This window comes from Salmo trutta, chromosome 4, assembly GCF_901001165.1.
Source record: "Salmo trutta chromosome 4, fSalTru1.1, whole genome shotgun sequence".
Classification (NCBI taxonomy): Eukaryota; Metazoa; Chordata; class Actinopteri; order Salmoniformes; family Salmonidae; genus Salmo; species Salmo trutta.
Genome location: NC_042960.1, coordinates 4,629,088 through 4,642,236, shown reverse-complemented (window position 1 = coordinate 4,642,236; position 13,149 = coordinate 4,629,088). Strand labels below are relative to the sequence as shown.

At 45.3% G+C, this 13,149-nt stretch overlaps 2 protein-coding genes across 3 annotated transcripts; both read right to left on the bottom strand.

The window, feature by feature from the left end:
• Positions 1–4,641: 4,641 nt before the first annotated feature.
• On the bottom strand, positions 4,642–6,917 carry LOC115191701 (uncharacterized). Its single transcript, XM_029749547.1, has 4 exons — positions 6,859–6,917; positions 6,120–6,612; positions 5,089–5,514; positions 4,642–4,895 (listed from the first exon to the last, which is right to left on the bottom strand). Exons 2-4 carry the CDS (start codon positions 6,569–6,571, stop codon positions 4,859–4,861), a joined length of 915 nt encoding a protein of 304 aa, XP_029605407.1. The 5' UTR covers positions 6,572–6,612; positions 6,859–6,917; the 3' UTR covers positions 4,642–4,858.
• A 368-nt stretch (positions 6,918–7,285) lies between these two features.
• On the bottom strand, positions 7,286–12,486 carry LOC115191699 (E3 ubiquitin-protein ligase Topors-like). Of its 2 annotated transcripts, none has more exons than XM_029749544.1 (2): positions 12,143–12,486; positions 7,286–11,425 (listed from the first exon to the last, which is right to left on the bottom strand). In XM_029749544.1, exon 2 carries the CDS (start codon positions 11,414–11,416, stop codon positions 8,684–8,686), a length of 2,733 nt encoding a protein of 910 aa, XP_029605404.1. In that variant the 5' UTR covers positions 11,417–11,425; positions 12,143–12,486; the 3' UTR covers positions 7,286–8,683. The 2 variants fall into 2 exon arrangements, with proteins under 2 accessions (XP_029605404.1, XP_029605405.1); XM_029749545.1 differs by having other exon boundaries at positions 12,285–12,486.
• Between the last annotated feature and the right edge of the window lie 663 nt (positions 12,487–13,149).

The window sequence follows — 13,149 nt, the reverse complement described above, 5'->3', positions numbered from 1 at the left end:
TCTCGTCGTCCCATGTTGACTGGCTCAGGGCAACCCCGGACACGGGGTTCCCCGGGGGGTCCGGCTCCACAGAATCACCCCCCTCCTCATCCTCGGAGATGGCGTTCACAGAGGAGTTGGAGCTGCTGCCCTCGTCCGAGGACAGCGCAGGGCAGTCGTAGGCGGCATGCTTGTCGTAGGCTTCCATGTTGAAGGGTGCTCGGGCGAAGTTGGCAAACTCGTGCAGGAAGTGATCGGTGCGGGCCTGGAGGAACGGCTGCAGCTCCTCCTGAATGGCCCTGTCCTCCATGTCATAGAGGGTGATGCGAGACATGATGATGTGCTGCACAATGTTGACCAGAGAGCCGTGAGCACCGTACAGCACCACCAGCTCTCTCTTCAGCCAGGGCAACAGGCGGTGCAGGCAGGCCGGGTTCCTCTGGAAGAACTCTACCGAGATGTCCCCGGAACGGCCGCCGTCCCGCATGCTCCGCACTCGCACCCCTCGCCGGTAGAGCGACCGTCTGAACTTGATCATCTCTTGCTCACGGAGGCTGTGCACGGTCCGGCCCTCGCTTTCTGCCCGCCAGGCGCGCCATCATGCAATGGAGGCCTCGGTCCTGCCGAGGAGGGGGGGGGAGCCCCCGTTAGGGCCTCGAACATGACCCCGTTGTCGGGGGGAGGGGATGTCCTTCTCTGGTCCTGCCGACGCGCCCCCGTCAGCATGGTGCGGTAGCGGAACCCACCTGCCTCTCATATTTAACATAGTTCAAATTGTTTGCAGAAGACTTTTGGACGTTTATAAGGTTGTCAAACATACAATTCTAACTCATTACCTTATTTGGAATTGTTTTATTACGTTTAGCCTAATCAAGCCATTAAAATATACTGCAGGTACTAGGCCACAAATAAAAAAAACTGAGAGAAAACGAATATGAAAGTAAACGCAATTCTGTCATTATTACGATCAAATGTGTTATGCTGTTTAGCTCAAATAAATTATTTAAATGGTTGACCTTACATGAAGTTTGGACTGCCACTGCCAACTCAAAGCGGTGTAGCACTCGCAACTCAAACCTCATATCGGAATAGGCTAGGCTACTTGGTTTGTTCAAGACAACCTGTACCTCGAAACTAGGATATATCCGACTTTAGTGCGTTCAAGACAACTAGGAACTAGGAAAAAACGCGCTCCAACTGGGAAATAATTTTGAACGGTCCTCCAACTCGGAATTTCGGGCATCAACTGGTTTTGTCTAGAAGGGATACAGCTTTTGTCAAAATTCCCTTTTCGTAGCAGGGTTTGGAGAACTTAAGCAGCAGGTTAGGAGAATTAACGTAGCAGGTTAGGGAAAGTGTTAGGGTTGGGGTTTGCTAAATGCCCCCCAATTATTTTATTTCAGTCAAATTGACAAACTGTATCCCATCTAGAAATGACTGCAGCGTTTTAGCTCTCCGACTTCTCCGCCATGAAGATCACTGACATCCCAGTCTGAGCTCGTTTTTTCAGAGTTCTCAGTTGTCTTGAACAAACCATGCGGAAAGCATACTCAAAGTCTCTCTCCTAACCTCCTTCTTAAAACACTAACCATTTTCCTAACCTTAACCTCAGTTTCCTAAACTTCTACTTTAATGATCCTAACCTGCTGCGTAAATTCATACCACTCAGGAAGGAGACGCGTTCTGTCTCCTAGAGATGAACATACTTTAGTGCGAAAAGTGCAAATCAATCCCAGAACAAGAGCAAAGGACCTTGTGAAGATGCTGGAGGAAACAGGTACAAAAGTATCTATATCCACAGTAAAACAAGTCCTATATCAACATAACCTGAAAGGCCGCTCAGCAAGGAAGAAGCCACTGATCCAAAACCGCCATAAAAAAAGCCAGACTACGGTTTGCAACTGCACATGGGAACAAAGGTCGTACTTTTTGGAGAAATGTCCTCTGGTCTGATGAAACAAAAATAGAACTGTTTGGCCATAATGACCATCGTTATATTTGGAGGAAAAAGGGGGATGCTTACAAGCCGAAGAACACCATCCCAACCGTGAAGCACGGGGGTGTCTGTGCTCCGTGTTCATTTTTCAAAATAAAACATTGTTCAGATAATAAATAAAACGGAAATAATGTAAGTTATTTATTCTTTCTCTGCGGCCCAGTACTAAACGACCCACGGACCGGTACCGGCCCGGGGGTTGGGGACCGCTGTCCTAACCTACTTGCCAAAACTATAGTTTGTTAACAAGAAATTTGTGGAGTGGTTGAAAAACGAGTTTTAATGACTCCAACCTAAGTGTATGTAAACTTCCGACTTCAACTGTATATTTCACTGGTCACCCCCAAAGCCAACTCCTCCTTTGGCCGCCTTTCCTTACAGTTCTCTGCTGCCAATGACTGGAACGAATTGCAAAAATCACTGAAGCTGGAGACTTATATCTCCCTCACTAACTTTAAGTATCATCTGTCAGAGCAGCTTACTGATCATTGCACCTGTACACAGCCCATCTGTAAATAGCCCACCCAACTACCTCATGCCCATATCATCATTTATTTTTTTGCTCCTTTGCACCCCAGTATCTCTACTTGCACATTCATCTTCTGCACATCTTTCATTCCAGTGTTTATTTGCTAAATTGTAATTATTTTGCCACTATGGCCTATTTATTGCCTTACCTCCCTAATCTTACTACATTTGCACACACTGTATATAGACTTTTCTATTGTTATTGACTGTACGTTTGTTTATCCCATGTGTAACTCTGTGTTGTTTGTGTCGCACTACTTTGGTGGGGCTGTGGTGGGGGGCTGTGCTTTGGCAATGTGGGTGGGGTTATATCCTGCCTGTTTGGCCCTGTCCGGGGGTATCATCAGATGTGGCCACAGTGTCTCCTGACCCCTCCTGTCTCAGCCTCCAGTATTTATGCTGCAGTAGTTTACGTGTCGGGGGGCTAGGGTCAGTCTGTTACATCTGGAGTATTTCTCTTGTCTTATCCGGTGTCCTATGTGAATTTAAATATACTCTCTCTAATTCTCTCTTTCTCTCTTTCTCTCTCGGAGGACCTGAGCCCTAGGACCATGCCTCAGGACTACCTGGAATGATGACTCCTTGCTGTCCCCAGTCCACCTGGCCGTGCTGCTGCTCCAGTGTCCAACTGTTCTGCCTGTGGCTATGGAACCCTGACCTGTTCACCGGACGTGCTACCTGTCCCAGACCTGCTGTAACCCTGACCTGTTTACCGGACGTGCTACCTGTCCCAGACCTGCTGTTTTCAACTCTCTAGAGACAGCAGGAGCAGTAGAGATACTCTCAAAGATCGGCTATGAAAAAGCCAACTGACACTTACTCTTGAGTTGCTGACTTGTTGCACCCTCGACAACTACTATGATTATTATTATTATTTGACCATGCTGGTCATTTATGAACATTTGAACATCTTGGCCATGTTCTGTCATAATCTCCACCCCGGCACAGCCAGAAGAGGACTGGCCACCCCTCATAGCCTGGTTCCTCTCTAGGTTTCTTCCTAGGTTTTGGCCTTTCTAGGGAGTTTTTCCTAGCCACCGTGCTTCTACACCTGCATTGCTTGCTGTTTGGGGTTTTAGGCTGGGTTTCTGTACAGCACTTTGAGAATATCAGCTGATGTAAGAAGGGCTATATAAATACATTTGATTTGCTCTATCTTGGCCAGGTCGCAGTTGTAAATGAGAACTTGTTCTCAACTGGCCTACCTGGTTAAATAAAGGTGAAATAAAATAAATAAAATCAAACTGTATTTGTCACATGCACCGAATACAACATGTGTAGACCTTACCGTGAAATGCTTACTTACAAGCCCTTAACCAACAGTGCAGTTCAAGAAAGAATTAAGAAAATATTTACAGATTTATTATAGGAAGATATATTTTTTTAAAACAACGTATGATCATCGATACACATGTATTATTGACATAAAGTAAATATGATTGACTGTATTTCAAAAAAAATTGATATAAGGTCATATGATTGATTGCATATAGATTGCCATGTCAAATCATCAGTAGGCCCATTGTGAAATATAGCGTCTTCTTCCTATGAGCTCTGGCACCGTGGTGTGGAATGTCCGCCAACTGGGTGACACTCACTCCTGGCAAGCTCGCCAAATGTTAGGGTTCGTTTCCTTGTTCCTTGTCAATCATTGGTGAAATTACCATTATGACAATATCTTTAATTAAATCATGCAAAAACCTTTATTAATGCAATTGCAGACAGAAGTTGACAATCAGGAACATAGCATGCATGTTTCTGAGTAAGTTCTGCATCAAAGAAAAGGTCCCATGTTATTTTATCAAACCCGAAGTCCAGCTTTTAGTGATGTCACTGCCTATGTCATTACCTTTTACTCCTGAGACCAAAACCATGCATACAAAGCTATATAAACAAGGCTTTTAGTGTTATCTAAAAGCTTAGCAGTAAATGTCCAAATTTATTTATAGTGGAATGTCTGAGTAGTCTTATCTCCTACACTCCCCTGCAGAGTTCTGTCTCAGTCACACATTTCTCAGAGGGGTCTCTTTATATATATATATATATATATAAAAAAAGAGAAAGAGAGAGAGAGAGAGAGAGAGAGAGAGAGAGAGAGAGAAACACTAGAAAACAACTGTGGAACAACATTAAAACCTCAATGTGTATATATATTGTTAATCTGTAGTCTAGGACCCTATAAATGTAAAGAGGGGTCTTATAACCCCTCCCTTTCTATTAATACAACATAAGCAAAATCAATTATTCTAATACATCAATCATTTGGTACAGCCCCACTCATGACCCCTAGGTGAACCTGACACCATCCTCTTCTGATGACCATGAGTTGATGCTCCCTCTGAATGCAGAACACCATCAGTTTTTCAGTAGATTGTTCAACCATGGGTTTACACTGAGGAAAGATAATTAAATACAAAATGTCTCAATCAAAACCTGCATAAAGAGGGGTAAGCATAGCGTATGTGCTGGTATCAATAACTCTTTCAAGCCTTTCTTGGAAAATGATTTATGATTGCTTTATATGTCTGCAAGCATAGTACTACTTTTGTCTAGTTGTTATAGGTGACTGTGTCAATATCACTTACTTCTTTAAGTTGGTCACTTTCAGCATTGCCAACACTTTGATTCTCTTTGGGTCGAAAACACAGTCCTCCTCTTGGTTGCTCGGCACCATGCCAACACCAGGTGGAACCCAGGCAGTGTCGAAGCCATGCTCAGTGTGCCAGGTCTTCTGCATGGGGTGTCTCTGACATTTTATCACCTTAACCTTGCCAACATTCACCTTCACTTTCAGAACCATCTTGTCTGAGTCATCAGCACCAATGGGGTATTTGATGGCTTTTCTGATGTCTCGACTGAGGTAGACACCGGCACCAAGCATACCATCTTTGGAAGGTTTGAATCCATTTCTCTGTATATCCACAGCAATCTGTTTTGATGTTCCATGATACATCACGTAGACGTGGCTGTCCTCAGGGGAGACTCCACTCTGAAGATGATCATACTGAGATCTGTAAGACAGGGAGAACATTTTGTTTACATAAAGTATATTGGATTCAGTAGGCCTATGTACATCATTTCAAATTGTAAGATATTTTATCTTTAAAGGGATAATCCACCCACAGAAATAAAATTATGAAACTGATGTCAATTTGGTGAAAGCCTATGTTTTATCAGCGGGTGAAAAAACTATTTTCTAAGTGGTCCTTCTGTGAAATCAGAAGGCTTGGCTCTGCCCACCTTGCTTTGTCTGCCCACTATGATTCATTTGCTCCCATTGGAAACAACAGGCTCTGGTCTATCTTGGGTTAGTTTTATAAACCTTTGGTAGTATTGTGTGTAGCTACGTTTTCTAGCTAGCCAGCTGCCCAAAGAAAGCATTGCACAGTGGATTTTGCAGTTGACTTGAGCTGCAACGGATTTCTACAACGATTTTCATATGTTGCTACCAACCTTGTTATAACGACAAAATGAAACATTTTTTCACCAAAAAATACTGTTTTCACATATTAGTGTTATTAAACAGTTTAACACTGTCAATCATAATAATTAAATGGTTTGGGGTGGATTATCCCTGTAGGTTTCTTGAAAAGAGAGCAGTCTTTTTCATACTTACAAGTTATCTTCAGTAACCTTCATGACCTCGATGACTTTGATTTTCTTTGGGTCATAGACACAGTCCTCCTCCTCGTTACACAGTACTATGCCAACATTAGGAAGAACCCAGGCAGTGTCAAAGCCATGCACAGTGTGCCATGTCTTCTGCATGGGGTGGTTCTGCCTGTCTATGACCTTAACCCTGCCGACATCCACTCTGACTTTTAGTACTCTTTTCTCAGAGTCAGGAACATCAAGAGGGTATTTACAGGCTTTTCGGATGTCCCGACTAACATAAACACCAGCACCAAGCATTCTATCTGCACTTGATGGTTTGAAGCCTTCCCTCTTAATCAACTCTGCGCCCTGTTTTGAGCAGCCATGAAACATCACATATTCTCTTTGATCTTCAGGATGAGACTTGCTGTCAAGCAAGTTGATGTAGTATGGGGAGTCAGGGTTAACATCCATAGTAACGAAACTGCTGTTAAATACACCTCTGCTGAAATGAGCTGTAATTTAAGTTCATACATTGCAATTACAATTTGTAAGTTAACATAATTGCAAATTCCTAAGGCTGAAAATGTTACACTAAATTGTTATGGCTGAATAATATTTCAAAATATCCTGAATTATTACACTAAAATTATAACACGATCATGTAAAGACTTATTTAGTAAGTAAACAGGGGTTGTTTGATAGCCAAGTGTCCAGTAATAAGTTCATGTGTCTCGAAAAACAGATGAGACTGTTCTTACCTGCTGCTGCCAGACAAATGCAGGAATACTCCGTATGCTTAGAAAACCTTGCGCGTAGGTTTCAATTCCTGACTGCAGGCCAATCTTGCCTATTTCGGTTTCGTTTCCTGGTCTAGTCTTGCAGTGGCGACACGTCATTCAGGTAAGGTGAGCACCACATTTTTAGCAAAACAAATGTAACCCTGTCACCAGGTTCGAATTTGACTCTCGCGATATTACCTTACATAGAATATCTCAACCGCATCGGATGTTAGGTGAGAAGGACATCTCCAATAAGAATCCCTATTGTAAACTATCTATGGTGATGACAACTAGGGTATTAACTTCAGATGGAATGATTATAGGTTTCTGTTATTGAATATGGATATGCTTTCACATGCATTCAATTAAATTGAAACAGTAAATGACTCCACCAAGACAACATACATAAGGTTCAAAATGTGTATTATTACATTTTCAAAGCACCACATCAAAATAAATAAAAAATAATAAACCCCAATGATTCATGCACAACCCATGTCCAAATTATTTCAAGTTTACTTAACCCGTTGGCGCAAAAAAATTTTTTACGACACACAATATAGTCCCGAAGCACCCCACCGCTGTTGTTACTCACCACTTAGTAGATATTCCCTCAGCGAAGTATGGCAGTTCCATGCAGGTTTTCCTCACATGGTCCAGAGCAAGCACAGCTATCAATGCGGACAGTACTCCTTAGCAGTAACCGATATCCCATGGGAACATGAACTCGCCAAGCTTTCCCAAGCAATTCTCCCTGTTTCGCTGCCAGACAAGGTTCCGCTGATAGCCAGGTGCAGCGGTGGTAAGGATTCACTTCATGGTGCTGAAAAGAAAGCTCTGCTGTTGGGACAGCTTTATGTAGTCCCTAACAGTTTGTGGGCACCGCTTGTCGCCGTTATAGTGCAATTCATGTATTGTTTAGTGTTGTGTCTTTGCTGGCATGCACCTAAAAAAAATATTTAGTTTGCCCCACCAAGATTTACATGCTAAAATCGCCACTGTAGTCTTGACCCTACAGTTTAGCATCATCTTATCAAATCTCAAATGAAAAGCAGCCGCGCCCACTCAGATAAGAAGCCTAATCTAATGGGGACATAAACACATGATACGTTTTACTTTCAATCATTTTGTTATTGCACCATTGGCAAGTTGATGTTCATTTATCACACTAGAATCAGCTTGAGTAATGTGTTAGCATCTTAATCGTAGCAGCATCTGTAAGGGTCTAGAACTCTCATGCCATCCACATGAAAGGATGCACACTCAGGCAGAAACCATTACATATGTGGCCTCCAACTAAGAGCTACTGGCCAATGCTGACTTATTCAGGAGGTCATATCAGCTGTTGATTTCAGTTTAGAAACGTTTATTACTATTTACAACACCACAGTTACAACAGTCTTTCCCATATTGATTTATAAACTAGTATTAAGAGCAGTTTTCCATCAGACTACATGAGCAGCAGGTAGAAAAGGTGTTTGGTTTCAACACAACGGTACAAACTACATCAGCTTTATAGCCCATGTTATCCCTGAGATTGATGCATAGAAATGAATGACTGATAAGAAATTAGTTGGAAGTATTTTATACAAATACTTTTAAATGTAGGCCTTACAGACAGCCACTGTAAATAAGACAAATAAACCCCAATATTTTACTCTTTTTTTTTAACCTCATACAGCAAAGTGGCAAATCCCAAATGAAAGAGCACCTTTTGGCAGAACAGTACATATCAAATATCCTGCATAGTGATGTGTAAAACTAACTTTTAAAGGTAAATAAAATGTCTTCCTACCCACCAGCATTATGATTCTTCCAAAGAATGACTTGTGTTGTCATTTGAAGGGCTATGAGAGTTCACCTCATCCGCAGAGGCAGATTGGGACAGAACCCCCTCACTATGTGTGGGTGTGTCAGTAGTAGCAGCAGCAGTTAGAGGAGGCTTGACCTCCAACACTCCACTGTCCAGACCCACAGGTGGAATCTGCTGTTCCCAGTCTTGTAACATGGACTCCAGCAGGCCAGAGTCTGCAGGGTTGCCTGTTGTGGTGGTTGTGCTAGGTACTAGCACGTAGTTGCTAGTGCTGCTGCTTACCGGGCAGGTGTGGTTAGCATCGTTAGCGCCTGCGGCAGTATGTTGGTCACTGTCGCTGTCTATGGTGATGACAGTGGGCGAGTGTTTCCCGGACCCTGTGCGCTCTTTGCTCCTGTGCCTCTTGCCCTTCTTGTGCTTCTTCTTCTTCTTCTTCTGGTGCTTCCTAGTTTGCTCTGAGGAGCTGCCCTCATAGATGATCTCCACGCTGAGGCTCCTGCTCCTTTTCCTCCCCGACTTCTCCTTGGACTTCCTGTGACGCTTCTCTTTGCTCTTCTTCTTCTTGTCTTTCGCACAGGACGAGGTGGTGGAGGAGGGAGGCTCGTCAAGGGCGTTGGAAGACTTGTCTTTGGGGTCAGGTTCCTCCAGGTGTCTCGATTTGTACTTTCTCTTCCCGCTGGGCTTCTCGTGACGAGACTTCCTGTGAGCACCGGACGGCGAACACGTGCTGGAACGACTTCTGGAGCGCCTCTTATCCCGCCGGAGGGAATCAGGACTCTGGCTCCCGTATGGGGACCTGCAATCGATGTTCCTGTGTGAGCTGGAGTAGTAGGACCTCCTCTCTGTGTAGAGTGTGGCGCTGCTGTCCTTCTCACTCTCCCGGCTGTAATAGTGCCAGTGATAGGAGTGCGACGATGAGTCGTGGCTGCGGCCTGATCGGCTGCCATCTTTATTGTCACTCTTCTTCTCTCCTTTAGTGTGGGAGCGGTCGCGGCTTTGGGAGCGCGACTGCCTCCTGCCTCTGGACAGAGTGCTATCGCTGTTGATGGAGATGGCCGGGCTCTTGGTCGAGCGGCTGCGGTCGGCACTCCTGGACCTCCTCCTCCGGTCTCTGCTTCTCGACCGTGGCCTCTCTCTAGATCTATCGCGACTTTGACATCTCCTGCCGTCTTTCTCAGTTTGTCCGCTGTTTTTGCTTGCTGACTTACTGGATGTCTCACGTCTAATTGAGGGTGAGGTGTTACGTCTCTCCTTGGAGCACGATACATCTTGCTCCCTTTCCATCCCCTCTGCCCTCCCAGGACATAGGCCTTGAGAGGAGGCGGGACTAAGGCTGGTGAAGCGGATGTGTTGAAGCAGCCTGGGCACTTCGTCTTTGCTCTCCTCCAGAACAGACTCCTCTGAGTCAGAGGACAGCTTGACCAGCTCTGGAGTCCTTTCAGCTAGGGGCTTTACAAAGCCCACGATGATGCAATCCTCATCGCCAGAGGAGGTACACGCCGGTCCATCCTTGTCGGTTTTCACCCGAGCAGAGCCTGCAGTCAGGCGAGGGGCCTTTGGCTGTGACACTGCTCCGCACTCCTCCCCCAAACTGCTCTCTGAGTCTGAGTCTCTGATTGATAGCAGCAGGGCCCTGGTGGGTTCTGTTGTGGAGTACGAAGGTCCGGGCGTCTCGTCGTCCCATGTTGACTGGCTCAGGGCAAGCCCGGACATGGGGTCCCCCGGGGGGTCCAGCTCCACAGAATCGCCCCCCTCCTCATCCTCGGAGATGGCGATCACTGAGGAGTTGGAGCTGCTGCCCTCGTCCGAGGACGGCGCAGGGCAGTCGTAGGTGGCATGCTGGTCGTAGGCTTCCATGTTGAAGGGTGCTCGGGCGAAGTTGACAAACTCGTGCAGGAAGTGATCGGTGCGGGCCTGGAGGAAGGGCTGCAGCTCCTCCTGGATGGCCCGGTCCTCCATGTCATAGCGGGTGATGCGGGACATGATGATGTGCTGCACAATGTTGACCAGAGAGCCGTGAGCACCGTACAGCACCACCAGCTCTCTCTTCAGCCAGGGCAACAGGCGGTGCAGGCAGGCCGGGTTCCTCTGGAAGAACTCCGCTGAGATGTCCCGGGAACGGCCGCCGTCCCGCATGCTCCGCACTCGCACCCCTCGCCGGTAGAGCGCCCGTCTGAACTTGATCATCTCCTGCTCACGGAGGCTGCGCACGGTCCGGCCCTCGCTTTCTGCCTGCCTTCTGGCCGCCAGGCGCGCCATCATGCGACGGAGGCCTCGGTCCTGCCGAGGAGGGGGGGAAGCCCCCGTTAGGGCCTCGAACATGACCCCGTTGTCGGGGGGAGGGGATGTCCTTCTCTGGTCCTGCCGACGCGCCCCCGTCAGCGTGGTGCGGTAGCGGAACCGTTCCCCTGCAAAACTCCCAAAGGAACCGTTCTCCGTGGGCTGCAGGTCATACTTCTTGAAGTCCTTCTCTGATTGTATACTGTGATAGATAGAGTTGAATGGCTGCTTGCATAGCGGGCACTCGGCTTTGTTCTTGGACCACTCGTGGATGCAGCGGAAGCAGAACTTGTGCAAGCAGAGATCGAGGTAGGCCATGTTGTTGAATCGGTCCAGACAGATGGGGCACTTAGAGTCTGGAGACGCCTCGGCAGACAAAACCTCAGAGGTCTTGTCCGGGGCACTCTTCTTGAGAAGCCTTAAGGTCATCTTTGCTGCTGCCATAGTGATGGTCTAGGGAAGAAAATATTGCCCCGTGTTAAACAGTGTTTTCAATAAAGAAGGGACACAACACAGCACTGACTTTGTTCAAACGTTATTTTCTGTAATATACTGTCACTAGCTAGGCCCATTGGCAGATGCAGAGACAACTCTTTCATCAACACACCCTTACAAATCATTTTAAAGGTATTAATGCAAACAGGTAAGAATTTTGTAAGACGAGCATCTAAACATGTTGTCATTATCCAATGTGTTACATAATCAGAAAACGATGATAATATAAAGATTGGAACGTTACAGGGGTCACAGCTGACTGTGTCAGAGCCATTTAGCCACATTGACCATAGATGGCAAAATGAGTGTCAACCAATTTCAACAGAATCTTACAATTACCCCACTACAGTTGTGAAATTATAATAAAGCCCAATAACTTCCCATGTAACGTTATATTACTTGAACGTGTCTTTTACTTGGTAAGATTAACGTTAGCTAGCTTGATAGATAACATTAGCAGCTACGTTAGCTGTTCTGACTCATCTAGGGTTGGACAGTGAACACTCATAATGGTTGACTTTGGCCCCAATCTCTGACCGATAATCCTGACAAGTAATTATGTATTCATGACATGTTTGTGAGTCTGAATTGTGATGAATGACAGCTTGGGTAAATTAGCAAAATAGCTTTCAGCTAGCCAGCTTCCAGCTAGCCATCTTTCGTCCCTTTGCTTACCAAAAAAAAAAAGCCGGGGATCTGAGGCAAATGTCTAGGAATCCTGTCGGCGACAACACTCAAGACCTCTCATATAACTTTTTCATATTTTATTATTTCCATGTGTACTAAAGAGAAGTAAATTAATGTTGTTGTTGTTTACCACACTCTTTGGCGTTGGCCTCCTGTTTCATACCGTGATGTAACGCTCCATTTAAAATAATAAAAAACGCAAAGGATTATGGTATACTGGAGGGTGTTTACCTTCCGCTTTGGAATGAAGTACTTTCTTTATGGTCTCGTGCGCCACCTATTGTCAGTAACTTTTAGCACAGAGGATGAATTAGCTGGAAATAAACGTAATATGGACATAAATTAGACAGTGGGGTACTAATAAACCATAGCCATCCATAATATACAAACATCAACTCTGATTGTGAGTTTGGTTACTTGTGTCAAATCGTTTGCAAAGCTATTATTTTAAACGTTTAAACAGAGGGTAGTGTGAACAGCCCAGTACATCACTGAGGCCAAGCTTCCTGCCATCCAGGACCTCCATACCAGGAAGGCCCTAAAAATTGTCAACGACTCCAGCCACCCTAGTCAGACTGTTCTCTCTGCTCTCGCACAGCAAGCAGGTCCAGAGCACCAAGTCTAGGTACAAGAAGCTTCTAAACAGCTTCTACTGCATAACACTCCTGAACACCTAATCAAATGGCTACCCGGACTATTTGCGTTGCCCCCCCTCTTTTACACCACTGCTACTCTGTTGTTATCATCTACGCATAGTCACTTTAATAACTCTACCTACATGTACATATTACCTCAACTAACCAGTACCCCCCTGTATATTCTCGCTATTGTTATTTTACTGCTGCTCTTTAATTAATTGTTACTTTTATTTCTTATTCTTATCCGTATTTTTTAAAACTGCTTTGTTGGTTAAGGGCTCATAAGTAAGCATTTCACTGTAAGGTCTACACCTGTCGTATTCGACGCATGTGACAAAGAAAATTGGATTGAAACAC

Bases quoted from the DNA above. Each gene is read 5' to 3' on its own strand.
- LOC115191701 (XM_029749547.1), bottom strand. From the start codon at position 6,571: ATGGATGTTAACCCTGACTCCCCATACTACATCAACTTGCTTGACAGC. The intron at 5,515-6,119 runs GTAAGTATGAAA...CCTGTCTTACAG, and splicing joins AAGGTTACTGAAGATAACTT to ATCTCAGTATGATCATCTTC. The intron at 4,896-5,088 runs GTAAGTGATATT...ATCTTTCCTCAG, and splicing joins AAAGTGACCAACTTAAAGAA to TGTAAACCCATGGTTGAACA.
- LOC115191699 (XM_029749544.1), bottom strand. From the start codon at position 11,416: ATGGCAGCAGCAAAGATGACCTTAAGGCTTCTCAAGAAGAGTGCCCCG.